The following is a 27,260-nucleotide window of genomic DNA, read 5'->3' as shown; positions in this document are numbered from 1 at the left end:
CAATCCCACTTCATAATGCAATGGGGCAGATCAAGGGCAGATCAGAATACCAACCGTGCAGCCGGGTCGCGTTTACCAAGCAAGGTGTGATCCATCCAAGACAACCGCGTGCATCTTCCAGCTGTCTGAGCTTGATCTTGCGAAGATCTCTGAGAGAAGTAACTATGCATTGAGCTGAATGCCAACGTCAGCGTGATAACGTTACCCACGACAACGTTTAGCAGGTATGTTAACTTTGGTCGGAAACCGAGTTTAGCGCGTCGGCATCACGCTTGATCATTCGAGCTAAACACAAAGTAGAACTCAGGCCGATGGGAGTGTCTTTTGCAGGTATGACAAACAAAAGTATTGGACAAATTACTTTATTGACTTAATGACTTTACCAAATGGAGGGTTCATCACGCCATAGACTGATGAACCGTCGACCCGATGGTGGCACTACAGCGGAACCAGAAGATCTGTGGAGTGGAGTTTAGAAACCAGCTAAGCTCCTGAACAACTAAAGAAAAAGGAGGTCATTTGGGGAATTTCATTATTCCGAACCCGGTCGTTGTTACGATCAAAGAAACTTTAGTGAACACTTTGACTCCCAAACGCGTGCGAAGGGTTTCCTGCTGGTCGCTGTGTGCTCTCTGAGAGGTGGGTGGTTGGCACCGATATCCCACACAGGATTAGAGCCACGCTGCTGGAAGAGAAGGGGGGGGGGGGGGGGGGAAATAGAGGGAATGCCCCAGAAACACAACACCGCCTGACACGTATGGAATGGACTTTTAGCAGCTCCACTAAAAGCCGCCTGCCAGAATGAGAGAAGATCGGCAGAATAACCATCTTCTCCACTGCCAAGAGATCAGCCTGATAGGACAGAGCTGTGCATATTGAGCGCCTGTACATCCTGCCTGCAACACGCCACAACATTCCTGATCCCCAGAGGATTCATTTTTATCAATTTTGTGCCTCTTGTCCCCGCAATCGAGCACAGAAACCTCTCACGGTTCATGATTACTACGGTTACATATAAACTTTATGAAAAATGTTGCACAGGAATAAGCTTTATTTCTTAAACAGAAGTAACATGGTTTCCATTACATGGTACATATGGCAGGTTAATCTCAAGAAACAAGAATTTACCTTTAGAAATATGTAGATACACATTTGAGAAACAACAGGAAGCAAACATGATAAATTAACAATAATACAAGGCATACTGTATTATAGGTACGCAACTAACTTTTAAAATCTGTATATAATCTCTGTATTAGGAATTACTGAAGGATAGAAGTGAGGGTGACTGGAGACCAGATCATACTTTAAAAGCGTCACAATTACAAACATCTTGTACACAACCTAAATCAAAAATATCAACAAACATCATCTCGTGCAAATCACCAAAAAATAAAGCCTTTTATACCCATCACATTTCCTCCAATATAAGCACTTGAGATTTTCTACCAATCCCCATACCTGAAATGACGTGTCGGCCGCTATGCTTTTTCACACGTTGCTGTGACGACACCTCCTTCAAACAGCCGTATGATGCAAGCGTCTCGTCAAAAAACTAAACTTTACTAAGATTACATTTGAACACATCAGGATAACGTTATTTAGCTCTTCCCAAGAATCATTAAAAAAAAGTGATTGGCGTTGTAGATCAAGGGTGTGAGGCCGCTGCCAAAGCACCCTACGGCAGCGGCACCCCGAAAACACCTTCATGAACGATGCGGCCGCCCACGTACTGTATTTAACTCATTTTGCAAAATGGAAATTTACTAATTTCAGTTGACGAAAAACCTCATTTAAATGTAGGTAATTCAGGGATTGCAAGACAAAGCTGCAGCTCACTATTCCCATGTGGCAGTTTCAGGTAGGACACGTTTCAGGTTAAGAGAGCGGACTGATGGGCTGTTGAATCAATGCAGTGGACGAGGCAAATCGAAGACAAACCCCAGAGCTCGTGGGAACGGTGCGAGACCCCCCCCCAGCACCCGTCCCGTGAAACGGCAGACGCCGCGGGTGTCGGGTTCGCGGGACGGATGTGGGGGAGAGAGGCCCGAGGTGACCGGGCGAGGGCCCGAGAAGCCGCTCTGACCGAGGCGCAGCGGAAGTGTCCGTGACACAGCGGCTGGTGTGCGGTTACCCCACACACACACACACACACACACACACACACACACACACACACACACACACACACACACACTCTATTCAAGGGCCAGAAGACCCGCGGTAACCTGAGCCTCGGCGCTCCTTCTTCCCTCCGTCCCGGACCTCGCCGGGAGGACTTTGTCTCGTCTTTCTGCCAGGGCGTCTCGACTGAGCGGCAGCATCCGGTGTGCTCCGCCGTGTCCACAAACACGCGGGTTTGTCCATTCATCCACATCCAGTGCATTGATAAAGTAATTCAGCCATGATCATAACAATCAAATCGTGCTCAGCTTAGCTGCTGCGTAATTAGCGTTCATCGGTTGGGCTTTATAGGACCAGAATGAAGGTTTTTCACCCTAAAGAACAATTCAAATAACACCCTAAACCACCCAACAAAAAAGGTGCACTGTGCACGATAAAGAAGGAGAGGAAAGCATCGTAGAGCTGCTAAATCCAGCCAAGGCATTTTGAAAACACAATGAGCAGAGCAGGACGTAAGCACAAGCCGATGGGATTTTAAAAACATTATCATTTCCATCAGAATGTGTGTATAATCATTTTTGACTCTTCAAATAATTACTTATAAGTTTTCCATCATAAAATCTCAGAGAGAGCGACTTCAAATATATAAAATAGATTTTGTTGTTCAGATGAATGTGCAAATTGTGCAATCGGTTGGTAATTGTAGTTTCTACATGTTTCGGTTTATCATAAACATCATGATTGGGATTTAAACTGCAGTCTTACCTCAACGCAGAAATGTGCCACTCTAAAGATATAAGCTTTGTGAATGCGGAACTCCCATGAGCAAAAACACTATAGGACAGATTTGTTCAGTGTGGTGGACAGCAATCATCTCTACATTCAAACAAATTCACCTTTTTCTTTCAATGAACAAAAAAAAAGAAAGAAAAAGAAAGCTCGAGTCCTTTGTGTCCGTCCAACAGTCCTGAAGCCGCCTCCACTCACACATTGGAGGAGCTGCAGCGACTTTTGACCTTGGGCACAACGAGAATCTCGTCCCCGTCTCGGATGCTGTAGGAGTGCAGGGCCCGGCTGCCGCACCTCAGCTCCTCGGGCCCCACGACCGAGCTCATCTCCCGGTTGATGTAGAAGAGCCGCACGCCGTTGGCGGGCAGCTGCAGCAGAACCCGCAGGTGCTTCTTCAGGTCGCCCACCGTCTGCTCCAGGCGGAGGGCGACGGCCTCCACCCGGTCGCCCCAGCGCACGTCCACCGTGGTGCGGCGGGGGCTCAGGTCCACCTCCGCCAGCGGCGCCAACTCGCCGTACTTGGATACGAGGACGTGGTACCTGGGGGGGGGGGGGGGGGAGAATGACGGATCACGCAGGGGTTTCGCATTTCTAGATGGGTATACAGAGTTCTTTTTTTTTTTTTTGTGGAAGCATCTTTAACCTCTTAAAACCTTAACTAAATGTCCATATCTCCATTTGTGTTTTGTGCAACCCGCGCCGTGCCTGGAGATACGTTGCATTCTTTGTGCCAAGGCCTTGTGCTGTGATTTGTCCCCCGGATTCTGGGCATTTTCCACTGAGGCTGTTTTGCGTCCAGATTAAAAACGAGTAAATGGAAAAGACACTGTGTGTGTGTGTGTGTGTGTGTGTTTAGAGGCAGAGAAACGGCGAGGTCTCTGCCTCTTTGCTTTGCCGTGAGAAAGCTCTCAGCCGCCTCAGGGGAAATGCGTTTTTTGAGATAAGGTACGATTAAACAAAATCCAGGAGAAAAGGGCCTGTGCTTTCAAAGCTACTGTAACAGCTGGGCCAATCAAAGCAATTTCCCTCTCCTCCCCAAAAGTCCCCGACAAAGCCGATCCCCTGGCCCACGTCGCTGGCCAAAACACGTGGTGCACCCCGGGAATTCGCCCCTAAGGCCGCAGTGCACAAAGTGCCATTCTAAGAGAAGTCCATTTAGCTACTAAGAAGGCTTCATTTAAGGTGGTTAGCGTTGCATAATGGAGCAAAGGACGCTGCGGGTGATAACAAGTGTCTATTCGCAGCATTCCTCGATAATGGACAGTGAAGTAGCAGACACAAGGAGCTGACGCGGACGCTTCTTAGATCCCTTTTGGTGTTCCTCCGGATGAAACGCAACCTGCTTAAGAAAATAAGATGTTAATTGCCCCCTTTCTCCTGCAGTGCTGGCCCTTAATAGCCACTGCTCCTGGTCCAGTGTCCCTTTCAGTCTCTCTCTACTTACTCTACTGGATACTCGGACTCTGATTTCTTTTTCAATCCATTCCCTTCTTTTTTTCCTAATCCTTCCTGTGCAGCAAACTCCTTTGATTTGTTTGTGTTTCCCACACCCCCATTTACCCAGATTATTTACAATACTCTGCACATCCTTCCGAGCTTATTGAGGTGTATCAGCCTCTACCCGTCCACCTGATTGATGGCGTGAGCTGCGTTTATGGTTACTCAAAGCCCGGCTGTGTCGCTTTTCGACCCGCCCCGCGGCGCTCTGATCTCTGCGGGTAGCGAGGCCGCCGCAGCGCCATCCGGGAAAAAAAAAGGGGTAAGGGGATATCGGAGTGTTCGCCGCCGACCAAGTGTGTCCGACACCCCCACAGCACCCATGTGCAGTCACGTGACCTCGGACCTGTTTACTCACAGGAAGTGCTGGTGGACACGGAGATCGGGATCATGCAGAACGGGACGTTATGTGTGACGTGGTTTAACCAGCCCGGGGGGGGGGGGGGGATATCCTGAAAACCAATCAATCCCTCAACATGAGGTTTGAGGGTTGACAGAGTCGGTGAATACATGATGAAAAAAAAAAACGGAAAAATCAACCTGCTACCTTGTGTATCACTTTCCCAATCAGAGAATTCCCCTCACAAAGGACTCATTGAGCAGGCAGAGACTGGCGGCATTGTCTCCCAAAGGTTAGTTTCCCCGAGTCAGGGACTACACCTTCCTTCACAAATCCCTCTCCAGCATTCTGCTGAGGTTAAGTGGAATGCAGTTGGTGAAGAGCACTGGCAATTATTTGACGGCTGTCAGCCTCCACCTACCCCCCCCCCCCCCCCCCCTCCATCTCTGCACCCAGGAAGGCTTTCCAAATATTATATCACATACTGTGGATGTATCGAGGACAAGGAGTGGGTTGTTGCTATAGTTACGGCTTCACGGGTCCTGACAGCTTAGAAAGTGGAACCACGGAGACACATATTCAGCCTCCTGAATGCGACGTGCTATGAAAACTATAAATGTGTTCAATACAAATGCATCAAAACGCCACATAGCAGGGTCATTACGTCCATAAAGACTATTTTTAGGTCTGTTAACACATAAAAAAGGAGGTCAAATTGTGAGTAGTTACACTTTAAATGTTAACACTCCCTTTTTAAATCTTGCTTTTGAGTAGTCTTTATACTTTTGACTCATACTGCAAGTTGCTGTTGTACACTTTGAATATGTATTGATATTGTATAGTTGTCTTCTTTGTTTTCTCTGTTGTTTTTATTCTTATATACGTTCCATTTTCTCAAATTCAAATTCCATGCATGAGCATACACGGCGGACAAAGCTGATTCTGAAGTTTATTTAAGTTAAATGTAAAATTGCATTGCCATTATCCTATTTTAAAGTTTCATTCGTTTTTAAGATATTCTAAGATGTTAAATGTTAATTTTATTTAATCTTGACTGTATGGAAGGTGCTGTACAAGTATTTTAAAATTAATGAAATTAATATTGCTTATGTTTGGTGACAACCATGTTATACCTTAAAGGCTCACGAGTTCAATAAAGGCCCCCCATTTCTGAAGAGTTATTTTAAATATGCTCATTATTTGGAGGAGGAAATGTGAAGTATTTACATCACAGCTCATCTACGCCTTAGTATGACACAGAGGTTTGAGTCGCCCACATCCCCCCCCCCCCCGAGTGCAACGATAAACACGTGCTGCGGGTGTGCGTACCTCTCCGGAGGTTGCTGCTGCGGGTTGTCCTGGTAGTAACGGATGAAGAGCCTCTCGGCGTCCTCCCTCTCTCCGCTTGTCACCAAGCTCCCGTTCAGCCGCTTGACGGACGGAAGCCTGCAGGCGGGAGGGGGGGGGGGGGGAGCGGGGGTAAGCACACGGAGCATTAGTCACAACGAAAGAACACGCCGTCCTGCGCGCATCGGGCCGCGAGGGCGTCGCACTCACTGCGCTAGAAGCAGGCTACGTCTGTCGTGGGTGGTGTAAGACTGCAACAGAGGAATCCCCTTTGCTTTGACCTCCTCCAGCTTCGGGAAGAAATTCAGCCTCTCGATGTCCTCCCACCGACTGAGCCCTGTGCAACGCAACATCACACGCTTTTACGACCCATCACCCCCCCCCCCCCCCGGCTTAGCGGACGCGGGGCACGTGTGTTCCATTTCTCACACCTGAGTTGTTGAGGTTGATGCTGCGCAGGTTGGGGAAGAGCTGCTGCAGCGCATCGTGGGAGTCGCCCACAGAGTCCATGCTGTTGTTGGCCAGGACCAGCGTCCTCAGACTCGGGTACATCTGCCCGAACTTCCGCACCTCCGCCCACGCCTCCAGCTGGTTGTCCGTGATCTGCAGCAGGCGGAGAGACGGGCAGGAGGTCTGGGACTCGGACACGGTGTTGAAGCCATTCAGGCACAGGAAGAGCTCCTCCAGCCTGGAGGGAGGATGCAGAAGGGGGGGGGGGGGGGGGTTTCACAGTTGAGACACACGACCACCTTTTCTGGCCAGATTTGCATCGGTTTCATCTAAAATATGGAGTTTCTGTTAAATCTGCTGACGCTTCCGTCCGTGCATTGATGGTTTGTGTTTGAACCGGCTTAGGCTGCGGTTATTCTAAACCCAAACTGTGTCAGTCCATCCCTCCAGACTGTTCTCAGCCTCATGCCCACCAAAAGAAAATATGAAAAAAAGGTTACAACTTTGTAGTTTTAGAAGCAGCTTCGTCTGGGCTACGCAGGGTTTTTAACAAGTCACTCGGGGGGGAAACTTTCATCTGGTGTCGCACCATGTTTCATCACTTACTCCGGTGCATTCTGTGTGAGTTTGTGCACCGTTTCCCAGCTGACGTGCGTGTTAATGAGGACAAGTTGTCGGACCCTGGGGAACACCTCGGCCATGCTGGGCTCCAGCTCTATGCCACTCAGAGGGTTCATGCTCAGATTGAGGAAGTCCAGGTTTGGGATGCTGGAAACAATGTCGCAGATCTGGAAACCAACAAGTATTTAACAGAAGAAAAAAAAAAAAAAAAGAAGAAGAAGAAGAAAAAAAGGATTGGTGAGTCTTAGGAGGACACCCACCTCCGCCCAGTCGTTGAGTTGATTGTGGGACAGGTCCAGCTCCACCACGTGGGCACAGAAGGCCGCGATGTCCGACCGGTCGCCGGCTTTACCGATTCCGGAGTCACTCAGAACCAGTATGTTCGGCAGGAACAGGCGATCTGCAAACAAACGATGGTTGGCGATGGCAAAAGCCGCGGCTGACCCGAAAAGACCCGCTCGTCACTCACCCTTCACGGGGGACCCCGGCGGGCTGGGCATAACCACGACTCCCTGGCCGTAGGGGAAGTTCTCCGGGCTGTATTTCTCGCTGAGGACTTGGATGAAGGTGCGCACCTCCTCCTCATCAGAGGACGACTCCATGGCGCCGGCCCTGAGGAGGTAGGTTTCCGCGCGGGGGTGGGGGGGGGTGGGAAGACGGAAGAAAGGGACACGGGTCAGTTGATTTCACCAGGGCTTTACCTTTCACTCCACGACAACTATCCAGCTAAGGAGAGTCAGCACCAGCAACTTTTTCATCCCCATCGGCCATACCATATACACGATGGTCTTTGGTTGTGGATTTAAATCCTTTTTACATCGCAATGGGGAATGTGGCGCTCGTGTTAGTTCGCAACGGGTGAGGAGGAGGAGGAGGATTATTACTTCTACCATCAAGATGACTTCAGTAAGTGCGTCCGCTGTGTAGATGAATTTGTCATTGTAGTCACAGCCGAATCTATTTCCCCCGGCAGCACGCAGCACAGACGCTGGTGCCTGCATGCTGCCGTCCTTCGTCTGTTTAACATTTGGTGTTTTCTCTCTCAGTGTTCTACGGCGTGAAGGGTCACGCATAGACGCCGTGGTGCTGTGCCTGGAGGGCAGAACAACAGTCATTTTTATATATTTAATTTCGCTTGCATTATAAAAAGAGAAAAAAACAGTGTGTAGTAATTTGGGCGTGATGGGGAAAATAAATTTCAGTGGGCTGCTTTTTATGGAAGGCTTGAAATAAATATTAGTTTAAGAACTGGTGTAATTGCAGTGATGCTGTTCATCCTCATGAGCAGATAAAGTAGCAGTAGCAGCGTGGGAGCTCAAAACCTTTAAACCTTTGCATTTGGGTTTTAAAAAAAAAGAAAAAAAGAGGAAAACACAGGTCTAAAAATATCCCGTCAGCGTTGCAGGACGACCTGCACAGAAGCGGAGGCGACGCAGCTCTGACAGGAACAGGTGCGCGGTTCACACGGAAGTGCTTCCGAGTGCAGCTCGACCACCTGCTCCTGCTGAGGGCCTCTCCCTGGGGACCAACCGAGTGGAGGATCAACAGACAGCCGATTCGATAATGGATTAGGCCCTAAACTGACAAATAGGAGCCCGACTATGCGTTTGGTGCACAGAGGCGGTGGAAAATACACTCCACTTGATGTGAAATATGTTATTTCTTGTTACATTTTTCCCCATTAAAGCTCGAACCCATCGGCTCGAGTTGTAAAACTCACTCATCTGTAGCCGACAGCGGCCAAAACAAGCAGATCAATGAGGTTAACATGGGCAATGTCAACACTGCCTCCAATTTAGAAAACATAAACTTAAAGGGTTGGCTTTTTTTTTTTTTAAGCGGGTTTATGTAGCCCTGCAAAGTGAAATGCTCTTCTTTTTTTGGAAATGGCTTTGAAGAGAGAAACATTACGGCTTCAGTTCCCTGTCTGAAGCGTAATATCACTTTTTTCATCTGATCATCTTCAAAAGCGAGCGTGAAGTCCGGACTCCTTCTGATGTTTCTGTCATAGATAGTTTCACCGACTCCCTGAAGGAGAGCCCGTTTAATTTCACATGAGATCACATCTCCTCCGGGGAAACATGTCGATGAGAGCTTTGATCGAATGAGACGCCCAAAAACAACAACAAAAAGAGCTAATTTCATCATGCAAATATAAGGGATATTCGCAATTATAATATGAATATAATCTATTTATAACCTAAACACGTAAAGTTTCATCCTCTGGTCCCCGTGTAGACTTATTATCCATATTTTATTTGACAAGTCGCCATGCAAGTTATTTTTTACATAACATGACTCACTGCTGCCCCCAGCGGTGTAGTTCAACAGCAACAACGATAACCCAATTTTACGGTTTCATATTAAGTGACGAACGGCGTTTTTGTGAACAAGTGATGCCGAAATAAACGTTGACTCACAAAGATTCTAAAAATATCTAAACGATTAGTTTATCCTTAATATTATTTTTAATAGCAAGCGAGAACAGCTTAAGTATCAGGTTTTTCCAGCAGAGTTTGGCAAAAACACTCTTCAAGTGAGGCGAACAGGGCAAGTTGTTTTTGTCGTGGGGGGGGGGGGGGCTGCGACCGAGCCCCCCCACTGCACACCGAAGCTGCTGCATGATGCGCATGAACAAAATGAGGAATTTAACGTCGGCGTTGTGGACGAAGCTGAGGTCTAAATTGCTCCCGTTTCTCACGTCGGACTCGAGCTAACGGCGGTGCGTAAATGGTCGCTTCCTCCGCCTCTGGGAACGTTTGGGAGATTAATCTGCATCGCGTCTTTGCGTCTTTGGCCTGCCGAGCCAACGTCACATGTCACTATTCATTATTTTATTTTTTTTTATACCACTGACACGGTATATTTCGAGACCATTGCACTCACCGTCCTCGACAACCCCCTCGATGTGCGGCTTGTTTTTGTTATTCTTCTGTAAGTTGACAGTTTAAGACACGCCCACCTGACAGGAAGTGACGTTGTTTAAATGTCTGTTATTTTCCTGTCTGCCTTCTCTTCAGAAAAATTACGCATTTTATAATACAAGCGACAGTATTGAGTTTATATAAAAAGTGATATTACGCTTCAGACAGGGAACTGAAGCCGTAATGTTTCTCTCTTCAAAGCCATTTCCAAAAATAGAAGAGCATTTCACTTTGCAGGGATACATAAACCCGCTTAAAAATAAAAATAAACTAGTATATGTATACACAACTGGGAAGAGTTTTTGGAGAATTTATAATGCAATCAAGTGGCAAGTAATGTTAGTCAATCTTTTTGATAAAAACAGCCTTGAGCTTGCCATTTGGTTTGTAATTTGCCCAATATAAATAGCTTATTAAAATAAACCTAAATTAAGTGAATCTTGTATAATGAATGTAAGAGGCCGTTAGTAATTTCCCTGTTAACACAGAAAAATTGATTATATTTGGAACCTGAGTCCCTTAGAAAGTAATAGAAAGTAATAACACTGTAATTTGACACTCATATATGAACAGTTAATACATTAAAAGAACATCCTCAATAAAAAGGTTTTTATAATTTAACCAAAAACAGAAAGAATTCTGTTTTGTGAGTTTTTAATTTCTCCATGTTAATTTAAGGTTAGGAGGGAAAGGTCTACCACATGCTGCCACCAGGTGGCACCAGTGTTTTCCTACTTCAGGAGGGGGAAGAAAACTCTGGAGACTAGTATGCATGTGTGGAACCGTCCACCAAAGGAACCCTGTTCCTAATAAAAAACAAGATATAAGAAATTACTCTATATACAAAATTGTTAGAGCAATAAAAATGATGTCACCAGTGTGTCATGGACCGCCCAGCTGCCATCTCGAGAAGACTCACGTAACTGAACCGGGTGACAATTAGGCTAATCCTCATGTTGTTATTTAAGTGCAGAGATTTACTAGTAAAAGCATGCTATACATGTACATAAACGAAGCGAAAAAGGGCTAACGTGACTTTAGTTTATGAGCATCTAGCGTGTAAATATTCATCAATATAAACAAGGTACAACCCACAACATGAGAGTCAACAAGACAAATCGGTACGAAGAAGAGAAAGGAAAAGGGGGAGCGGCCAAACACTGTCTTAATCCAGAATGATCCAGTGAGTCAACCTTAGTCCACAATAATCTGCCTATATCTCGCTCTCTGGGGGACGGAGTGGACGTAAACAGAATCAGAGGAGTCCTAACCAGCTGCTCGATCTTTTAGTTTCGCCATAACACCAAAATTGATTGTTTTCCTTGACAATAGTGAATTATCTCCAAATTCATCCTAAGAACCGGGACAGCGGCACATGGCGCTCCTGAGGTCAGGCTGGCTGTGGAGGCAGTGTGAGTAGAGACTGGATGTTTAACTTTTCATGTGGTGTTTTAATGTATCCTTTGGAACGTATCAAGGGAGGGACGACAGCGTTGGCTGTTATGATAACAAATTTAATTTTTTTTCTTAAGCAGAGCTGAAATGATTTTATCCTCAGAGGGTGTACGTGATGTAGTCAAATCAGCATAACTCCAATCTATTGTTACCATATGGACAAATTCACTGCAGCTATAGTTTTTTTTGTTTATCATTTGAAAAAATGACAAACAAAAAATGTCACGGGAAGAAAATTCACAAAATATTAGATCAAAAATGTTTTGTAAAAAAATGAAAATAAAATTGTTGAAAAATAAAAAAGTCAGTTTTGTCAAGAGAAAGTCACAAAATATTTGGTAAAAAAAAATTTGAAAAGAAATTCCCAAAAATATTTGAGCAAAAATATTTCAGGTGGGGAAAAGTTAGGTCAACAAAGGTCACAAAAAATAATTTTTGAAAATTCTTTGGAAAAAAAAAATCAAAATATGTTAGATCATAAATTTCATGAATAAATAAGACACAAAGTATCAAGATGAAACTTTTTTTTTTAAAGCAGATGAAATGTCACAAAATATCAGTTTGATGAAATGTTTGGAAAAAAGTTCAAAACATCAGGTCAAAAATGTTTTGGAAAAAAAAGTATAAATATTTTAGGTAGATTTTTTTTTTTTAAGTACAAAAAACGTTTGTTCTAAAAATGTCATGGGAAGAAAATTCACAGAATATTAGATCAAAAATATTTTGGAAAAAAGGAAAAATAAAATTGTTGAAAAATAAAAAAGTCAGTTTTGTCAAGAGAAAGTCACAAAATATTTGGTCAAAGACATTTTTTGAAAAGAAATTTCCCAAAATATTTGAGCAAAAATATTTCAGGTGGGGAAAGTTAGGTCAACAAATGTCACAAAAAATAATTTTTGAAAATTCTTTGGAAAAAAAAATCTATTGTTACCATACGGACAAATTCACTGCAGCTATAGTTTTTTTGTTTATCATTTGAAAAAATAACAAACAAAAAATGTCATGGGAAGAAAATTCACAAAATATTAGATCAAAAATGTTTTGTAAAAAAATGAAAATAAAATTGTTGAAAAATAAAAAAGTCAGTTTTGTCAAGAGAAAGTCACAAAATATTTGGTAAAAAAAAATTTGAAAAGAAATTCCCAAAAATATTTGAGCAAAAATATTTCAGGTGGGGAAAAGTTAGGTCAACAAATGTCACAAAAAAGAATTTTTGAAAATTCTTTGGAAAAAAAAAATCAAAATATGTTAGATCATAAATTTCATGAATAAATAAGACACAAAGTATCAAGATGAAACTTTTTTTTTAAAGCAGATGAAATGCCACAAAATATCAGTTTGATGAAATGTTTGGAAGAGTTCAAAACATTAGGTCGAAAATGTTTTGGAAAAAAAAGTATAAATATATCAGGTAGATTTTTTAGTACAAAAAACGTTTGTTCTAAAAATGTCATGGGAAGAAAATTCACAGAATATTAGATCAAAAATGTTTTTTAAAGGAAAAATAAAATTGTTGAAAAATAAAAAAAGTCAGTTTTGTGAATAGAAACAATATTTGGTCAAAACATTTTTTAAAAGAAATTCCCCAAAATATTTGAGCAAAAATATTTCAGGTGGAAAAAAGTTAGGTCAACAAATGTCATGAAAAAATTATTTTGAAAAATCTTTTGAAAAAAAAAATCAAAACATGTCAGAACATAAATGTCATGAATAAATAAGTCACAAAGTATCAAGATGGAACTGCTTTTTTTTTTAAGCAGATGAAATGTCACAAAATATCAGTTTGATATTGTTTGGAAAAAAGTTCAAAACATCAGGTCGAAAATGGTTTGGAAAATAAATTATAAATATATCAGGTAGAATTGTTTTTTGAAAAAAAGTACAAAAAAATGTCATGATAAAATATATATATAAAAAATGTTAGTTCACATTAGGTCAAAAAAAGTCTTGAGTCATCCACAGTTTCTTGACCCCCAGCATGCACTCATTCATTGATCAATCTCATATCCTTACTAATCTCTCCCCTTACAATGACTGTGACTGTCTCCCCTTTAGCTTCTGTCCTAAAACGCTGGAAGTTAAACTGGTGTGACCTTTGGATCGACGGGAGCCTTTGCTTCTACAAGACGGACAGCCGGCGAGAGCTGGAGCACCGCGTCAGCCTGAAGACCACGTGTGTGGACGTGAGATCGGGTCTGGAATGTCTAGGTGACAGATCCAGTCTTTAAAAAAAAAAAAAAGTAATAATAATAAGGAGAAAAGACATGAAGTCATCGTTTCTTGGACTTTTTTTTGGCGCTGCAGGTGTGAGCCCACCGGAGAGTAATCCCAGAGAGAATCTCGTCGTGGTTCAGCTGGCGGGCGGCTCAGCGGTCAACCTGTGTGCCAACAGCGAGGATGAGTCCATGTAGGTACTCCCAGCAGCCCTCCTGGCTTGTCTGCTCCGCCTCCCCTTACCACTAGTAAACAATTCAGGTGTTTTAATTGAACCTTCACTCAGTCAAGATCGGCCCCGTTCAGATCCAACGGTTTCGAGCGGATGCTCTCTGGAACCATCCGTCAGTGCTTCATTCCCGCTAATCTCTTTTCTCAGAGCCTGGAAACTGACTCTGCTAGACACCAGGAGAAACCCTGTGAGTGACCCGATGTTGCGTGTAAGAGGCCGGACGTAATCTGTTCACTCTCCACGGGGGGGAGGTTTTCTAACCCTTGTCTTCCCGCAGTTGTTCACGTACGACCCCTACGAGGACTCCTACCAAGCGGTCCCCATCAACAGCTACCACACGGTGTACATCACACCTGGAGCAGGACCAGGTATTTCACACACAAACGCTAACCCTTAGCTGCCATGAGCCATGAGCAACCGTGGACTCGACAGGATACCCATTAATGGCGACCGCGTCACACGTCTTTCTCCTCAGAGTCAGACACGTAAAAAATTCTGGAAAACGCGTGGATCAGCCAAGACGTTTTCCCTTAAGCGTGTCGTCCCTTTTATCTTCGCCCCCCCCCCGAGGAACCCACCAGGTGGTTGTCCAGAGGGACCCATTCGATGGAGTCTTTGAGCATCTGGCCCTGGGGATGCTGGCGGGCATGGCAGCGGGGACGGCCATGCGATCCTTCCTGTGGATGCCCTTCTTCTTCTGCTGAGGCGATCGCCATCGCTCACGCGGCGGCGGGAGAGAGGCCCAAAAGGAGGCCGCGATTGTGTCTGCTGTAACGTGTCTGCTTCTCTGAGGCGGATCGGTTTGTTTATTTTTCCTGACGTGCACTTTCGCAAATGAGACTTTAGAAGACGCAAAGTCTGCCATGTCATTTTATGTTCTCGCTGCTTGTACGTCACACTGGATCCACTTACAAAGCACTTGCACAAGCCAGGAAGTTGATTTTGTATACGACTTTTCTTTAATCGGTTCATGGAATTTACACTTGATTAGCTTGATAAAACTGCAGTCTTTAGTGGAAAATAAATTGATGTATTACAGCATTTTTATGAATGGTGATGATCATTGTTTGGTTTGCACACGTCAAGCAAACCTCTTTTGGCCATTTGTTATAGACGCGTTATATCACAAATAAATCAAAATATGAACAAGAAAAACCCAACTACATAGATATTCATTTACAGAATTTTAATTTATTAAAATAAATGGTATCCAATACCACATGAGCCAACTGTCATTGATTCTCCATCCAGCTCGTCGGTATCAGTATCTGACGTACATCTGATATCTTGCCTGTAATGACGAAACCGCCTCACATGCATTTTAAAAAACTCACTGCAGCGCGTTTGGCAAGTAGAGGAACTGAAATTAGGCTGTGATTTGTTTCCTAGCCGAGTATGCGTGTAGCACATAGTCTTTATAAAAAATATTGATCACTTTCGTCACTTAAACGTCCCGCCTGTCACTCCTCCTTGCGTGCGACTCGCCTCCCGGCGTCTCCGTTCACTTTCCCCTCAGCCTCGCCCAGCTTTCCCTCCGCTTGGAGCTTCCGCATCAGATCATGGGGGCCCTTCCCCAGCAGAGCCGACGGGTGCCTGTAGGAGCCTCCCAGGCGGTCCCACAGGGTGAAGTACTGGCCGTAGTTGTAGTCGAAGAACAGGTGGTGGTCGGTGTGGTGAGCCGAGCCGTTGATGGCGCCGGTCAGGGCGCCGGGGACGCGGTAGTCCCCGTCGTGGATGGAGATGGTCCAGACGTTGACGAACACGTACAGGGCCAGGTAGAGCACCTTGTGGAGGGGGAAGAGGAAGGGGTAGACGTGGTACGGGAGGCCCTGCATGAAGCCGTCTACCGGGTGGAAGGCGTGGCTGGCGAAGGGCGAGGGGATCTTCCATAAGTGGTGTGGTTTGTGGAACAGCTGTCGGGGGGGTCAGAGGAAGAGAAAGTGACGGCTTCTTCTCGAAATCCGTACAATTTTGAATCATATATGGTTATCGTAACAAACAAAAAAAGTGATTGAGCATTGCACTGGATAAGACTGCATGAGCAATGAAGACGGGAACAGATGCAAAGAATGAATGTATATATGAATATATACAACAAAATTGAAATTTGTCTGTTTTTAGTGAAAGAAAAAAGAATGCATTGTGGTAATTTCTGAAGTTGGTCACCTTACTGAGCAACATTAAAGATGCTGTTCATCATTTGTCAATCTAGCTTCCCTTTAAAAAACTAGAAATTGCCAAATGAGAAACAGATGAACAATAACAAAACACCAAACTGCACTGACCTTGTAAATGAGCTTATGATGCAGGATGCGATGAATCCAGTAGATGCACATGTCGGTGAACAGCAGGAAGGATATCATACTCAGGAAGAGCCCCGGCCAACCTGAACACAGAACGAGTCACCACGGAGACGCCACTCTTCAGACGTAAAACAGTAAAACAACACGAGGACCTTCCTCCACTTACCCAGCGGGGAGTCCTCGACGTTGTTGTACAGTTTGCTGTATCCTCGGACCTCGGCGAAAAACAGCGCCACTGTGGGGATGCTGATCAGAGGCAGCGAGGACATCGCGTATTTAATCTCCCTCTGAACCTGATTCTAAGTAGGATTAAAAAAAAAAAATTGATTTGGTAGTAAGGAAATAAATGTGTTTTTTGGTTTTGACTATAAAACACAGACAATGTGTCCCAGATACACGTATGATGAAACAATAAGACCACTTTCAAACAGAGAGTTACTGCAATGAACTTTCATTCCGTGTTGATTTTGTGATCAACGTTTAATTAACGCCAGGGCTTACGTTCATACCTCTAGGAATTGTGGGTGTTTCATCAGCTTGTGGTCAAAGATGAGGAAGTAGTTGGCGGCTCCCAGGCCCAGGTACAGGACGGCGGCCCCGAGGTTGGTCAGCACCAGCAGGCTGAGGATCTGCCGCAGGGCCCCGTCCTCGGGCCACGACGCAGGGTACACATACGGGGACAGGACGTAAGAGTCGGCCACATTCAGCACAAGGTCCATGGTTCAAATCTGTAAAGAGAGAGAGAGAGAGAGAGAGAGAGAGAGAGAGAGAGAGAGAGAGAGAGGCACACATTATGAAAAAAATGGGTGCCAACAGCACTACATTTCCCAGAAGCCCCGTCGTTTGCTGTCATTTCTTGTGTGAATCCTTAAGACATGTTAAGTGCGTATTTCTATGCGGCTTTTTTTTAACTGCACATCTTAGATGAGGTTGAAACACATTCATAAACACATAACATTTAACTTTACATAACTTCTTGACCGAACGTCACGTGCGACATATTGACTGGAAACGTGAGCGCCGTTCATTCAGTAACACAAAAGGGGCCGCGTTAAACGGCGGCGTTGTCAAAATATAAAACGAAAACAACGTTAATAGAGGTCTTCATTTTAAAAGTGTCCGCTACCGTACCTTGTGCGGGTTGCTCGTATTGCAGTACAGAGGCGGAGGTGTGCGTGCCAAACTAAAAGGCGAGAAAGTAAACCAATCAGCGACCCTCGGCTCCACGCGTCACGCGGAGGGCATCCAATGAAGGGGCTGTTTTCCCATCACGGCAGGGCTGTTGTCATTTGTGATTGGCCTGCCGGCGGATCTGCTCATGGTGTTACAGAAACGGGTCCGCTGCCACTTCCGGGTCCCGCCGCAGCTGGAGCAGAGGTAGAAACGCCCCCCCAGTGATACACAAACCTGGTGGATGCTCAAAATGTGCTTTTATTAATAAAGGAAACGTTTAGACATTCGAAATGTCAGCTACACCCAGACAGACGTTCTTGCTTTTGACCAATAATCTCATTTGACAAACGTTTGCGTATTAAAACGTATTAAAACGCATTAAACTTAAATGGAAAAATATTCGACAGGCCTCAGGATACAGGATGTATTCTTTGAATGACATGCATCTCTGTGGCCTCTATGGAATCAACCAGGCCATAACTGTTGTTGCAGTATCTCTGAATAGGGAATGGACAACAATAGACTTAGCAGGGACACATCTTTGTACAGTACCTGCATCTACAAAATACAACGCTCCCAGGTTTAATGGCCGAGGACACGTTGCAACAGAGAGCCATCCTGACACAAGGTGTCGCCAGTGCTCTAAAGTCGGACAGCGACAAACCGTAGCCTTGGATACGCTCTATTCTAGTTGTCCACTGTGCCATACATGCATATTAAATGTGATACCACTGAAGGTTTGCTCATTAAAAACCTCCATGAATTCTACACTATAATCTCTTTTATTAGGCAACAGTAATGTCGTGGGGGAAAGGCTACAGACCTCCACGAACAGCACAATTTGATTTATTTCAATAAGGATTAAAATAATGAAAAGATAATGACATATCTGCTCAGCTCCAATGCCAGGATAAACATTAGTCCGTATTCAGAATGTACTCTTTGTTCTGCCCCGAAGGCAGCTGTCCATTAATGTTGAACCCCAATCAGAAGCTTTTTAATTATTTGTTCATTTCCCAACAAGGGAGAGACTGAAAAAACATTTTATCTAAAACTCCCCCTGACGCACTAACATAGCCCCCCGTGAACCCCAAACCCTGCAATTAAAAACATTTTGATCTTCTTTTCACATTCAGAAATTGTGTCCGACTTCAAGGACCCGCATTTAACATTCAGAGCGTTGATACAGCAGCAAACACCAATCTGCTGTGTGAAGATGGAGTGGTGTAATAGCTGCTTGGGCACAGAATGAAGTAGCTTTTCCCTTATTTTTCTCAAACTTTATTGTTTATTATTGTAAACTGTTTCACTTACACATAGACGTATACATCTCTATAATAAAGATTTATGATGCATTATCAATCAAACAAGCCCTCCATCAATCTCTAGCCTGACACCATGAAAGCGAGCGGGAAGCAGCACCAGAACGAGCAGTACTCTACACGACACGCTGCCGGGTCGAGCCCAGTTCGAGGCCGGGCAGTCGGGTGAAGGCGGTGTGCGCCCCGGGGAGGCCGCCATCTTACCGCGGGCCTGACATTCATCACAAGCAATTAAGCTCACGTTCCGCCGTGCCCTTTAAGCGTCAAGCTCTTCTCCACTGCACCACTGGTGGCGAAAGTGAGGGGAGCTCGTGGGCAACAGGACGCCCCGCACGAGTCATCTGAGCTCCTGGATATGAAGAATAAAATAGCTGATAGATCAATACCGAGTTTTAATCCAAAGTGCGTCACGCAAACACAGCCACACACGCCGGCTGCCGCGCGAGGTGCTGCCAAACCACCCGGAGCAATTTGGGGTGGAGTGTCTTTCCCATGTGGGTGAGACCACCCTGTGATTAGTAAACCTCCTTTGCCACTCATTTATTGTTGCCAATTAAAAACGATGAGAAGTTCATCAACGATTTATAAGAAAGCCCCGTCTCCTTAAATGCACTTTTCCATCCACCCAAAGGGCATTGGCTTTTGAAGGAAACCTCATTTTCTCATAACATTTGCTTAGTATCAAAAATACTTTTTAAATCAGTCGATGGACTTCTGCACAGTTCGGAGGTCAGGATGGCGTTTTTATTTTTCATTTAACAACATTAACCATGTTTTACGGTTTAAAAAATGTGATTCAGAAAGTACATTTCCCTCAAACCACAACTTAGAGCGCAGTGTAGTGGTTTGGAAATTACATTTTGTGGGACGCAGGGTTAATTAGAGAAAATATGCGAGGTGAAATAAGCATTTAAAACATGATTACACATTTTACGGACAGGCATCACCTGCGTAGGCTGATCCCACACTGCTGCTAAATATTCTGTATGTTAAAAAAATAAACTCAGTTCTTTTAACAGAGCATCTCTTTGTGGAAGCTTGACTCAAAGAGCCTCTACTTCAGAAGAAAGTTGGCGTTTCAAGTAGACGTTGAACTGTCTAACAGGCTGTGAAGGCATCTTCCTCTCTGTGTGCAGACACACAGCAACCAATCAGGATATCTGCAGAGAGGCAACCGTCATGCTGCGCCCGAGATAACCTGCTGCTCATCATCTCCTCAGTAGGCAGCAACATTGGATGTGTCACTTTGGGAAATGTAATCAAAAAGTGGAGAAACTTGTCGCAACTGAAGACACAGCGACTGCTCGACTTCTGACACCGTCGCAGATTTGATCATCGCGTCAATGCGTTGATGGCACACGAATGTCGTCTTTCTGACAATTATGGAATCCAACGCATTATTCTCACCCGCTACTCGTCAAATACGACTGATTGAAACAAAAGCGGCCTAGTTGGTCTACAGCGACTCACGTGACACAAGCAGCGTCTCCAGGACGACGGGTGTGTGTGCGTGTGTGTGTGTGTGTGTGTGTGTGTGTGTCTGTTGGATCTACCCACCACCAGGCCCACAGGCCCTGTGTGCCGCCTGCGTCGCGGTGCGTCTGTGCATCAGACGCAACGTGCTAAACTGATCGTGCGGACGCGTCTGCGGTGATGTCATCTCGTTCCAAGAGCTTTGCAATTACATTGCGGCGTCATCACCACCGGCAGGAAAAATGAAAACACGGCTGTAAATAATGCACAAATTATGACTTACGTTTGACCATAAAAGATCAATCAAGCGGACTTTTTCCAGCAGCTCCCAGCTTCATATTGATAGCGTCTGATGTGCTCGTTGACTACCACATATTTCATTTTGACTCATTAGAGTGCTCTCTGAGCAGCACCACCGAGTGGGAGATCCAGAGCCAACTTGTACAATTCACACAGCTCCCCACACAAGGGTTGCGGACAACATAATCCTGTGTTGGGCCCGGATTCGCGCTCATCCCGGGTCAAAAGATTGTCCGGATCCCCAGTCTCCTGCATATAAAGCGGGCCCGGCCACGAGAACCACTTCACCCCCTCTTTGGGGTTAGATGGCGCATATAAAAAGCCCACAGCTGCTGTTGTTTAGTCAATGTGGGGCTGCATCTGCTCATAAATAACAGTCTCATAAAATTTCATGAAATGAGAATTAACTTTGAAATGAGGTTATGTTGTATGAATACTGCAAAGAGCAATTTCCTCCGCCATGAATAGATTTGTGGAACAAAAAAGCACCATTAGAGGCCCATTTTCTGTTGTCAGGTGTCCAGGTAAGAATTATACAATAGTATAACGTATATTATTTTGCAATTTCTGTCAACTAGAGGACCAAAAAGCATCAACACAAGACCACCAAACCTAGAATAGAATATAGCTGGATCTTTGGCTTGCTAGGTGTTGGACACATTCCCTGCACGCATGTTTGCATCTGGAAAATTTCACAATATTTTACTGAGTACACCACTTCGTACATGCATCTGAAAGATGTGTGCCGAGTCACCTGACCTAGACAGTGACTATTCAGATTCATAAATCTATTGACTTTGAACTTTTGAAAGTTGGTCAAACAAACGCAGGACATCAACCCGCTGAACTGCTGTGATTATTCCCCGAGAAACCGAGTCAACATTGACTTATTTGACGCCACTTTCGTCATGGGACCTGCATGCAGTCCGAAATGGACACAGGATTTACCAGTTAGTGTTGAGGACATTTTGTAGATAAGAAATAAGAAGGAAGTTTAACAATGAATGTGTGAAAATTAAGGTAAACATCTTAAATACTGCATTCATCCAAAACTTGCCATGAGGGTTTTCGACACTTGAAGGCATGTGTTCAAATACTTTGCAGACCATTAGTGAAGTCTTCAGTGCGCCAAGGACTTGCAGTGATGAGATTTGGTTCCTTTAAATGTCCACACGCACGAAATCAATCAACTGATAAAATATTAAAATGCAAATTGCCTCCTGGACACAACATGCTCCACCCATTCCACTTTGAAGATTAAAGTTCACTCATCACACAGGTGGCACCTGCAACGCTTTGAAGCCGTCTATTTGCAGCTCCTCCACACCCTGAGAGGCGCAGTCTGATGTAAGCCTTCCTCACACGGCGCCACGAGAAAATGCCTTTGGCTCCTGGCTGCCTTGTTGCTTTGCTTTGCACATCCCCCCATGTTGAAGGCCAGTTTTGGGCCGTGACGTGTTCCAGATCTGATAGAGGACCATCGGATCCGGGGAGAACCAACCAGCCAAGCGATCATTGGAAAGGAAAGGTTAAGAAGGAATGAAGGAAGGAAGGAAGCAAGGAAGGAAGTGTGTCTATTGGTCACGATTGATGTGAGGCTGTTATAACCAGTAAGTGTATATATTGAGTATGTATTTTCAGTTGGTAGTGAAGTGTTTCCTCTACGTACCATTTAACATTTTAATTTCCTTTTTCAAAAAGAAATTAACAAAAAAAAAAAAGAATAGGAATCCATCCATTGTACAGCAATGTCTCATCCACTGATTCGGTTTCATTTAAGTCAATAGACGCCTTACACATCACCCCATTTTTACAAAAGACCTTCACTTAAGGGGAAATGGAGGCACACAAGGAAAGTAAAAGAAAGTCAAACAAAGATCCTCGATGCGACGGCGTTAAACAGCATCTCTCTGTGAAGTGAACGGCTCGGCGCACAACAAACGTCTGAAGATGAAATGGACTAATTTTGCTGCCTTTGTGGCCTTTCCCCGGTTTTACACAGTGAAAGTTAGAACCTTCTTTTGGTTAGATCTGTAATCACCATCCAATCCCCCTTGAGGAGAAGAAGAAATTTAATTTGACAAGGAGGTAATGAACCCGTGCAGCCATTATCTTAGATAACCCATTTGAGAGACTGGTTGAGCACTGATGGAAAATTCTATTAAACATAGCTGGCTGATTTCTCTATTTTGCTCAGTGGCAGAAAAGCCTTTTTTTTTTTTTACCCTTGCCAATTTACTTTGAACTCTCTGAGTTGCCAAGGATCATTATATCAAGGCGCTTCAAACACTCACCCTTTACTTAATGATTCAAAGGCAACAACCCCAGACTTTGGGCTAATAACCTCTGTGATGCATACACAAGACACCTAGGCAAGCGCAAGACATACTTTTACTTTCTCCCTGGAGTTTGAATCAGAGCTGCATCGCGGTCTGAAGTGCAACTTTTCCGCTAACTTGGAACCTTTGTGTTTTCAAAACTACTTTGGTCAATACTCCATTAAATGCCGACTCAACTTTTCTCTCCTCTGCAGCAGACCTTTTCTCCTTCAAACATATGTTCTCCACACTGCAGAGGGTTCAGTTACGACACAAATGCACACCTTCTGGACTTTGAGACTGTGCCCTCACCAGCTTTGGTCAAACAACCGACGATGTTTTTTCGCCCGTCGTCGTGTCTGCAGGGTTGCAGAAGATGAGCAATGAGATGGGACTTAAAAGGTGTCCAGGACCTTCGTTGTTTCCATGGAGATGAACTGAAATGCATGACTGTAGAGTTAATTCTGAATATTTTGCAGATACCTGCAACCGTCAGCCTGCTCCAGCCTTGGTTCTCTCGATGATCAGGGTCTGCAGAAGGGCCAGCAGGATGAGTTTATTCCTCCAGTACATAGAATAGAAAAAACAGTTTTATTGAATAAAGACTCGTCACCACCCTTAATCAGGGGTAAACCTTGAGAAGATGTCTCCTGGATCTGGCATGGGAACTGCACCGGTTGTCCAGTTTTGGGTGCGTTGGGTCTCGGGCCCCTTGTCTGTCCTTCTGCTGCCTCGTCACAAGCTACAAGTGTTTTTTCTCAAGATCGCAGCTCTTCAGTTTAATCAGCAATAATGTCCTCCCCACTGGGAAACCCCCCCCGTGAAGCTCTACAGTGATTAGCTTTAACGTGTCATCACACAACGCGCACACAAAGGTCGCCAGGCGGCCCCGGTTTGTCCTGCGATTTGTGCCAGTTTTAAGTTGGTCGTGTCCATCCATCATGGCGTCGCTCCACGTCCTTTTGCTGTGCTGCGCCAGCGTTTCAAACACCCCCTCTCGCCGCTACTCCGCTGGAATCACATGAAAGGCTCCCCTTTTTTCGGTACTGTAAGAAGTCCCGGAGACGCAGCGAACTTCTGAGGATTATTCCGGCAATCAGAATTCCTGTATTCATGACACCTAACAGAAGCCCAAATGTGATGTTTGCGAAGAAATCCTCGTCTCCCCACATGGCTGCTCAACCCGTTTGAACTGAAAATTAGACCCTGGCTCGGGGGGCCTCACAGCATGAATGTTCAAATGGTGAAATGCTAAAATCTGAAGCCATGTGTGCTCAATTTAATATTTATCGACTCCTGGATGCATGTCAGTATTTATTTGTTCATTGCCTCCTTGTATATTCATGACATGAATAATGCTCTGTATGTTAATCAGAGGGCAGACTCGGAGCAGGCTCTCCAAGCTCGCTTCTGGAGAGTTCTCTGGAGAGTCGGAAGCACTGACTCCCCGGCAAAGATCACAGCTGGGGAGTGTAGCGTCTCCTTTTTTTTGCATGCCGCCGGACTTACAACAGGCACTGATTAGCAGCACCCCCCCCCCCCCTTGATATAACTTTATGCCTGATTCTAACGAACTGCTTTGCATTAGCTGCTAAGCCTTCTGCTTGCTCCTCTCTCGCGATACCTGGCAAAACAAGGGTAAACCCTCCCCTGACTCCCCCCTCCCCTCCCCCCACAAAAAAAAAAAAAAACTCAGTCAACACGCCTATCAGTAAGCAGCCAACCAAGCGCACACGGAGCCAAGACAGAAATATTGACAAAGTGTCTGCTAGCCATCTTATTAACTTGCCCAGGGTTGCAGTTGGCAAAACAGCACATGCTGGAGGCAGCTGCGGTGCTGGAGGGTATCGCGCGTGTCCCCATCTATGTAGAAAGAAGCCAAATGTTTGCAGAGCTCGCGAACCCCTTGACGCCCCGTTGTTGCACTGCTGAGCTTTGAGTCATCTGTGGCATCAGTGTGTTCCTGGCTGTGGTGGTGAGGCCCCAAGCAGACACCAAATGGGAACACGTCTGGCAATGAGTCATTCACTCACCCCGTCGCCGCTCTCGCTGCGAGTCGGTTTGCGCATCGCTCTGGCGACGTGAGCCAGGACACGCAACCGGTCTTAAAGTGCACTTGGGACGATCGCACTCTCGGGCAACCCGCTTTCGGGAGCTGTGGCCATCCTTTCTATCAGCGATGATAACACTGCGACTTGAAAAAAGTTGACATCTGAGGTGGAAACACGGGCAGACTCGCTTCATCAAAGCCGCAGGAGGCCGAGGCGCACAATCAGTCGCACAATTGTGAGGTGTCGGAGCGGATTCAAGATCTCTGCGGGGGCATCCCTAAGAGGAAAGCGCAGTGTGACACGGCGTGCAACAGATGCGGTTCATATTACCTCATAGAAAATGGCAAAGGCCCTGGAAAAAGATGCAAGGAAGCATCAGTCCCAAAATAGCGGTTGTTTGTGTTTGTCACAGCGGCCTGTCTCTCGACTCCGAGAGTCGTGATTGATCCGCCGGCTGACTCCAAAACCTTCTCAAACGCCTTCAAGAGGAGAATCAACTCTGCTGCTATTGTGAGGGGCGGCTGTCCCGTGCTTTAGTGTTTACTGCCATCAGAGCTCCACTAAAAGTGAGGCGCTGTCAAAGAAGAGCAACATGACATGTGACAGCGCGGGGAGAGAGAGAGAGAGAGAGAGAGAGTTCAGTGTTTACTGCGTTGGAGAACTACACATGAGCAGAGATCCACTTGGGCCCATAGTGGAATGATGGGTTAAATAAGCACAGTTAAACACAGTTAAATAAGCGAAAGGGCAGCCTTCTTATCGCCAGCTTTGACAAAAGGTCCCTTCCCCGCGTGACATCATCTTGCACTTTCATCTGTACTTAAAAAAAAAAGAAAAGCGGGAGATGGGAGAGAATGAATGAAAGGCTGAGGTGTGAAAAAGTTTCCACAGGTATCAAGGAGAGGACAAAAACATGTCAAAACGCCAAAGGAAAACAACTGAAAAGGTTCTTTGCTCGCTTGATGAACCTTGAGCGGTGAAGCCGGCGAGAGAGAGTTTGCCCCATAATTCAAAGGGCGGGGGCCAGGTTCAAGGTCTGTTCACTGGCCGAATGATACATATATTATCTGCATGAGTCTGAGAATGAAGGGAGAACTAAATATAGTCAATTAGGAATTCAACAAATAAAATGGGAAAAAACAGCAATTTCCATATTTAAAGAGATTTGCATCCAATATTCACCTATTTTATATTCAAAAGCGTTTAGGAGTTCAGTGATGTAACTGTGATGTATATAATGTATTCAATACGCATGCAGCAGCAATAACATTCCTGGTATCGAAGCAGCTTTTATTTGGCGAAAAGAATAGCTGCGGCCCTTGATTAGATAATGACTGCATTTGGAGTAGAATGATTTCATGGAAATAATGACATGCCAAATGCAGACAGAATCAGCCTCAGTTTCAGCCTCGCTCTACGGATGCCAGACGGTCCTCACTGAAAAGATTCAGCAACTAGAACACAAGATAAGATGCACAACAGGACAAACAAACAAGAGACATAGGCAGACATAGAGTATAATAAATAAGCATTCATACAGTAAAGGTAAAACAGAAAGTAAAAAAACGTGAGAAAGTTCTTTCGGTCTGTTTGCTACTGATTTAATAGTTTTCACATCCCTGCCCTTTTTAATTCCTGCATATTTCTTACAGAGATCAATGGATCTGTGAATGTCAGTGGGTTACAAACCTCACAGACCATAAAATGCTCTTTCCCGCTGCCGCCCCGGCTCAGGTGCTCATTTTCAAACTGTCAAATCCGCCGTGTAACTCCTTGTCTTTTGATCCAAGATGAGGCTCCAGTGACTCCGAGAAGAAATGAAAGTGGTACAGAGGAAAAAAAAAAAAAAAAAAAAGACTGGACACTGTGGCTGATTGTGAAGCCGCATCAATGCAGACCCTGAACAACGTAGGGATGGGGGGGGGGGGTCCGACAAATGCAACAAGACGGCGAGTTATTGATTCCTAAAGTGAGGAACAGTTCGTTGCAAAAGCTACAAAAGTCTATTCTGAAAATAAACGTCATGGGAAACAGAGGTTTGAGGTTCTTGTAACCTGCATCTGACACGCTGGACGCGCTAACTTGACATGGCAGCCATGTTGGGCCCATCGTCACTTCATCAGCACAGGAGCAAAGCCATTTTCAGCATGTTTGCTTAAAGCTAAATTACAGCACACACATCAGGGATACGGGTTAATATTCTGTTTTACACGCATACCAGAGATGGAGTGGGGGGGGGGGGGGGGAGGCGTGGGGGGGGCGATTGTTCCAGTGCAACCTACCTAACGCACCTCTACACACCATCGACGGTGTGCTCCCAAAACTTT

The 27,260-nt window shown here is 45.1% G+C and overlaps 3 protein-coding genes across 4 annotated transcripts; 1 reads left to right on the top strand and 2 right to left on the bottom strand.

Annotated features, from left to right (window-relative positions):
• Positions 1-1,031: 1,031 nt before the first annotated feature.
• LOC119215082 (tubulin-specific chaperone cofactor E-like protein) lies at positions 1,032-10,189 on the bottom strand. Its single transcript, XM_037466905.2, has 8 exons — positions 10,055-10,189; positions 7,638-7,780; positions 7,429-7,568; positions 7,154-7,335; positions 6,529-6,785; positions 6,308-6,434; positions 6,080-6,196; positions 1,032-3,453 (listed from the first exon to the last, which is right to left on the bottom strand). Exons 2-8 carry the CDS (start codon positions 7,768-7,770, stop codon positions 3,108-3,110), a joined length of 1,302 nt encoding a protein of 433 aa, XP_037322802.2. The 5' UTR covers positions 7,771-7,780; positions 10,055-10,189; the 3' UTR covers positions 1,032-3,107.
• Positions 10,190-10,281: 92 nt separating this feature from the next.
• plekhb1 (pleckstrin homology domain containing B1) lies at positions 10,282-15,217 on the top strand. 2 transcript variants are annotated; one of them, XM_037468186.2, is made up of 6 exons: positions 10,282-11,504; positions 13,603-13,755; positions 13,852-13,954; positions 14,141-14,201; positions 14,271-14,361; positions 14,564-15,217. In XM_037468186.2, the coding sequence occupies exons 1-6, from the start codon at positions 11,468-11,470 to the stop codon at positions 14,695-14,697; spliced, it is 579 nt and encodes a 192-aa protein (XP_037324083.2). In that variant the 5' UTR covers positions 10,282-11,467; the 3' UTR covers positions 14,698-15,217. The 2 variants fall into 2 exon arrangements, with proteins under 2 accessions (XP_037324083.2, XP_037324084.2); XM_037468187.2 differs by having other exon boundaries at positions 10,288-11,504; positions 14,141-14,180.
• sc5d (sterol-C5-desaturase) lies at positions 15,165-17,555 on the bottom strand. The gene is made up of 5 exons (XM_037468185.2): positions 17,428-17,555; positions 16,806-17,024; positions 16,463-16,595; positions 16,279-16,379; positions 15,165-15,906 (listed from the first exon to the last, which is right to left on the bottom strand). The coding sequence occupies exons 2-5, from the start codon at positions 17,013-17,015 to the stop codon at positions 15,454-15,456; spliced, it is 897 nt and encodes a 298-aa protein (XP_037324082.2). The 5' UTR covers positions 17,016-17,024; positions 17,428-17,555; the 3' UTR covers positions 15,165-15,453.
• Positions 17,556-27,260: the final 9,705 nt, after the last annotated feature.

Source organism: Pungitius pungitius, chromosome 16, assembly GCF_949316345.1.
Source record: "Pungitius pungitius chromosome 16, fPunPun2.1, whole genome shotgun sequence".
In the NCBI taxonomy this organism is placed as follows: Eukaryota; Metazoa; Chordata; class Actinopteri; order Perciformes; family Gasterosteidae; genus Pungitius; species Pungitius pungitius.
Note: the sequence above shows the minus strand (reverse complement) of the source record. Positions and strands in the feature narration are given on the sequence as shown.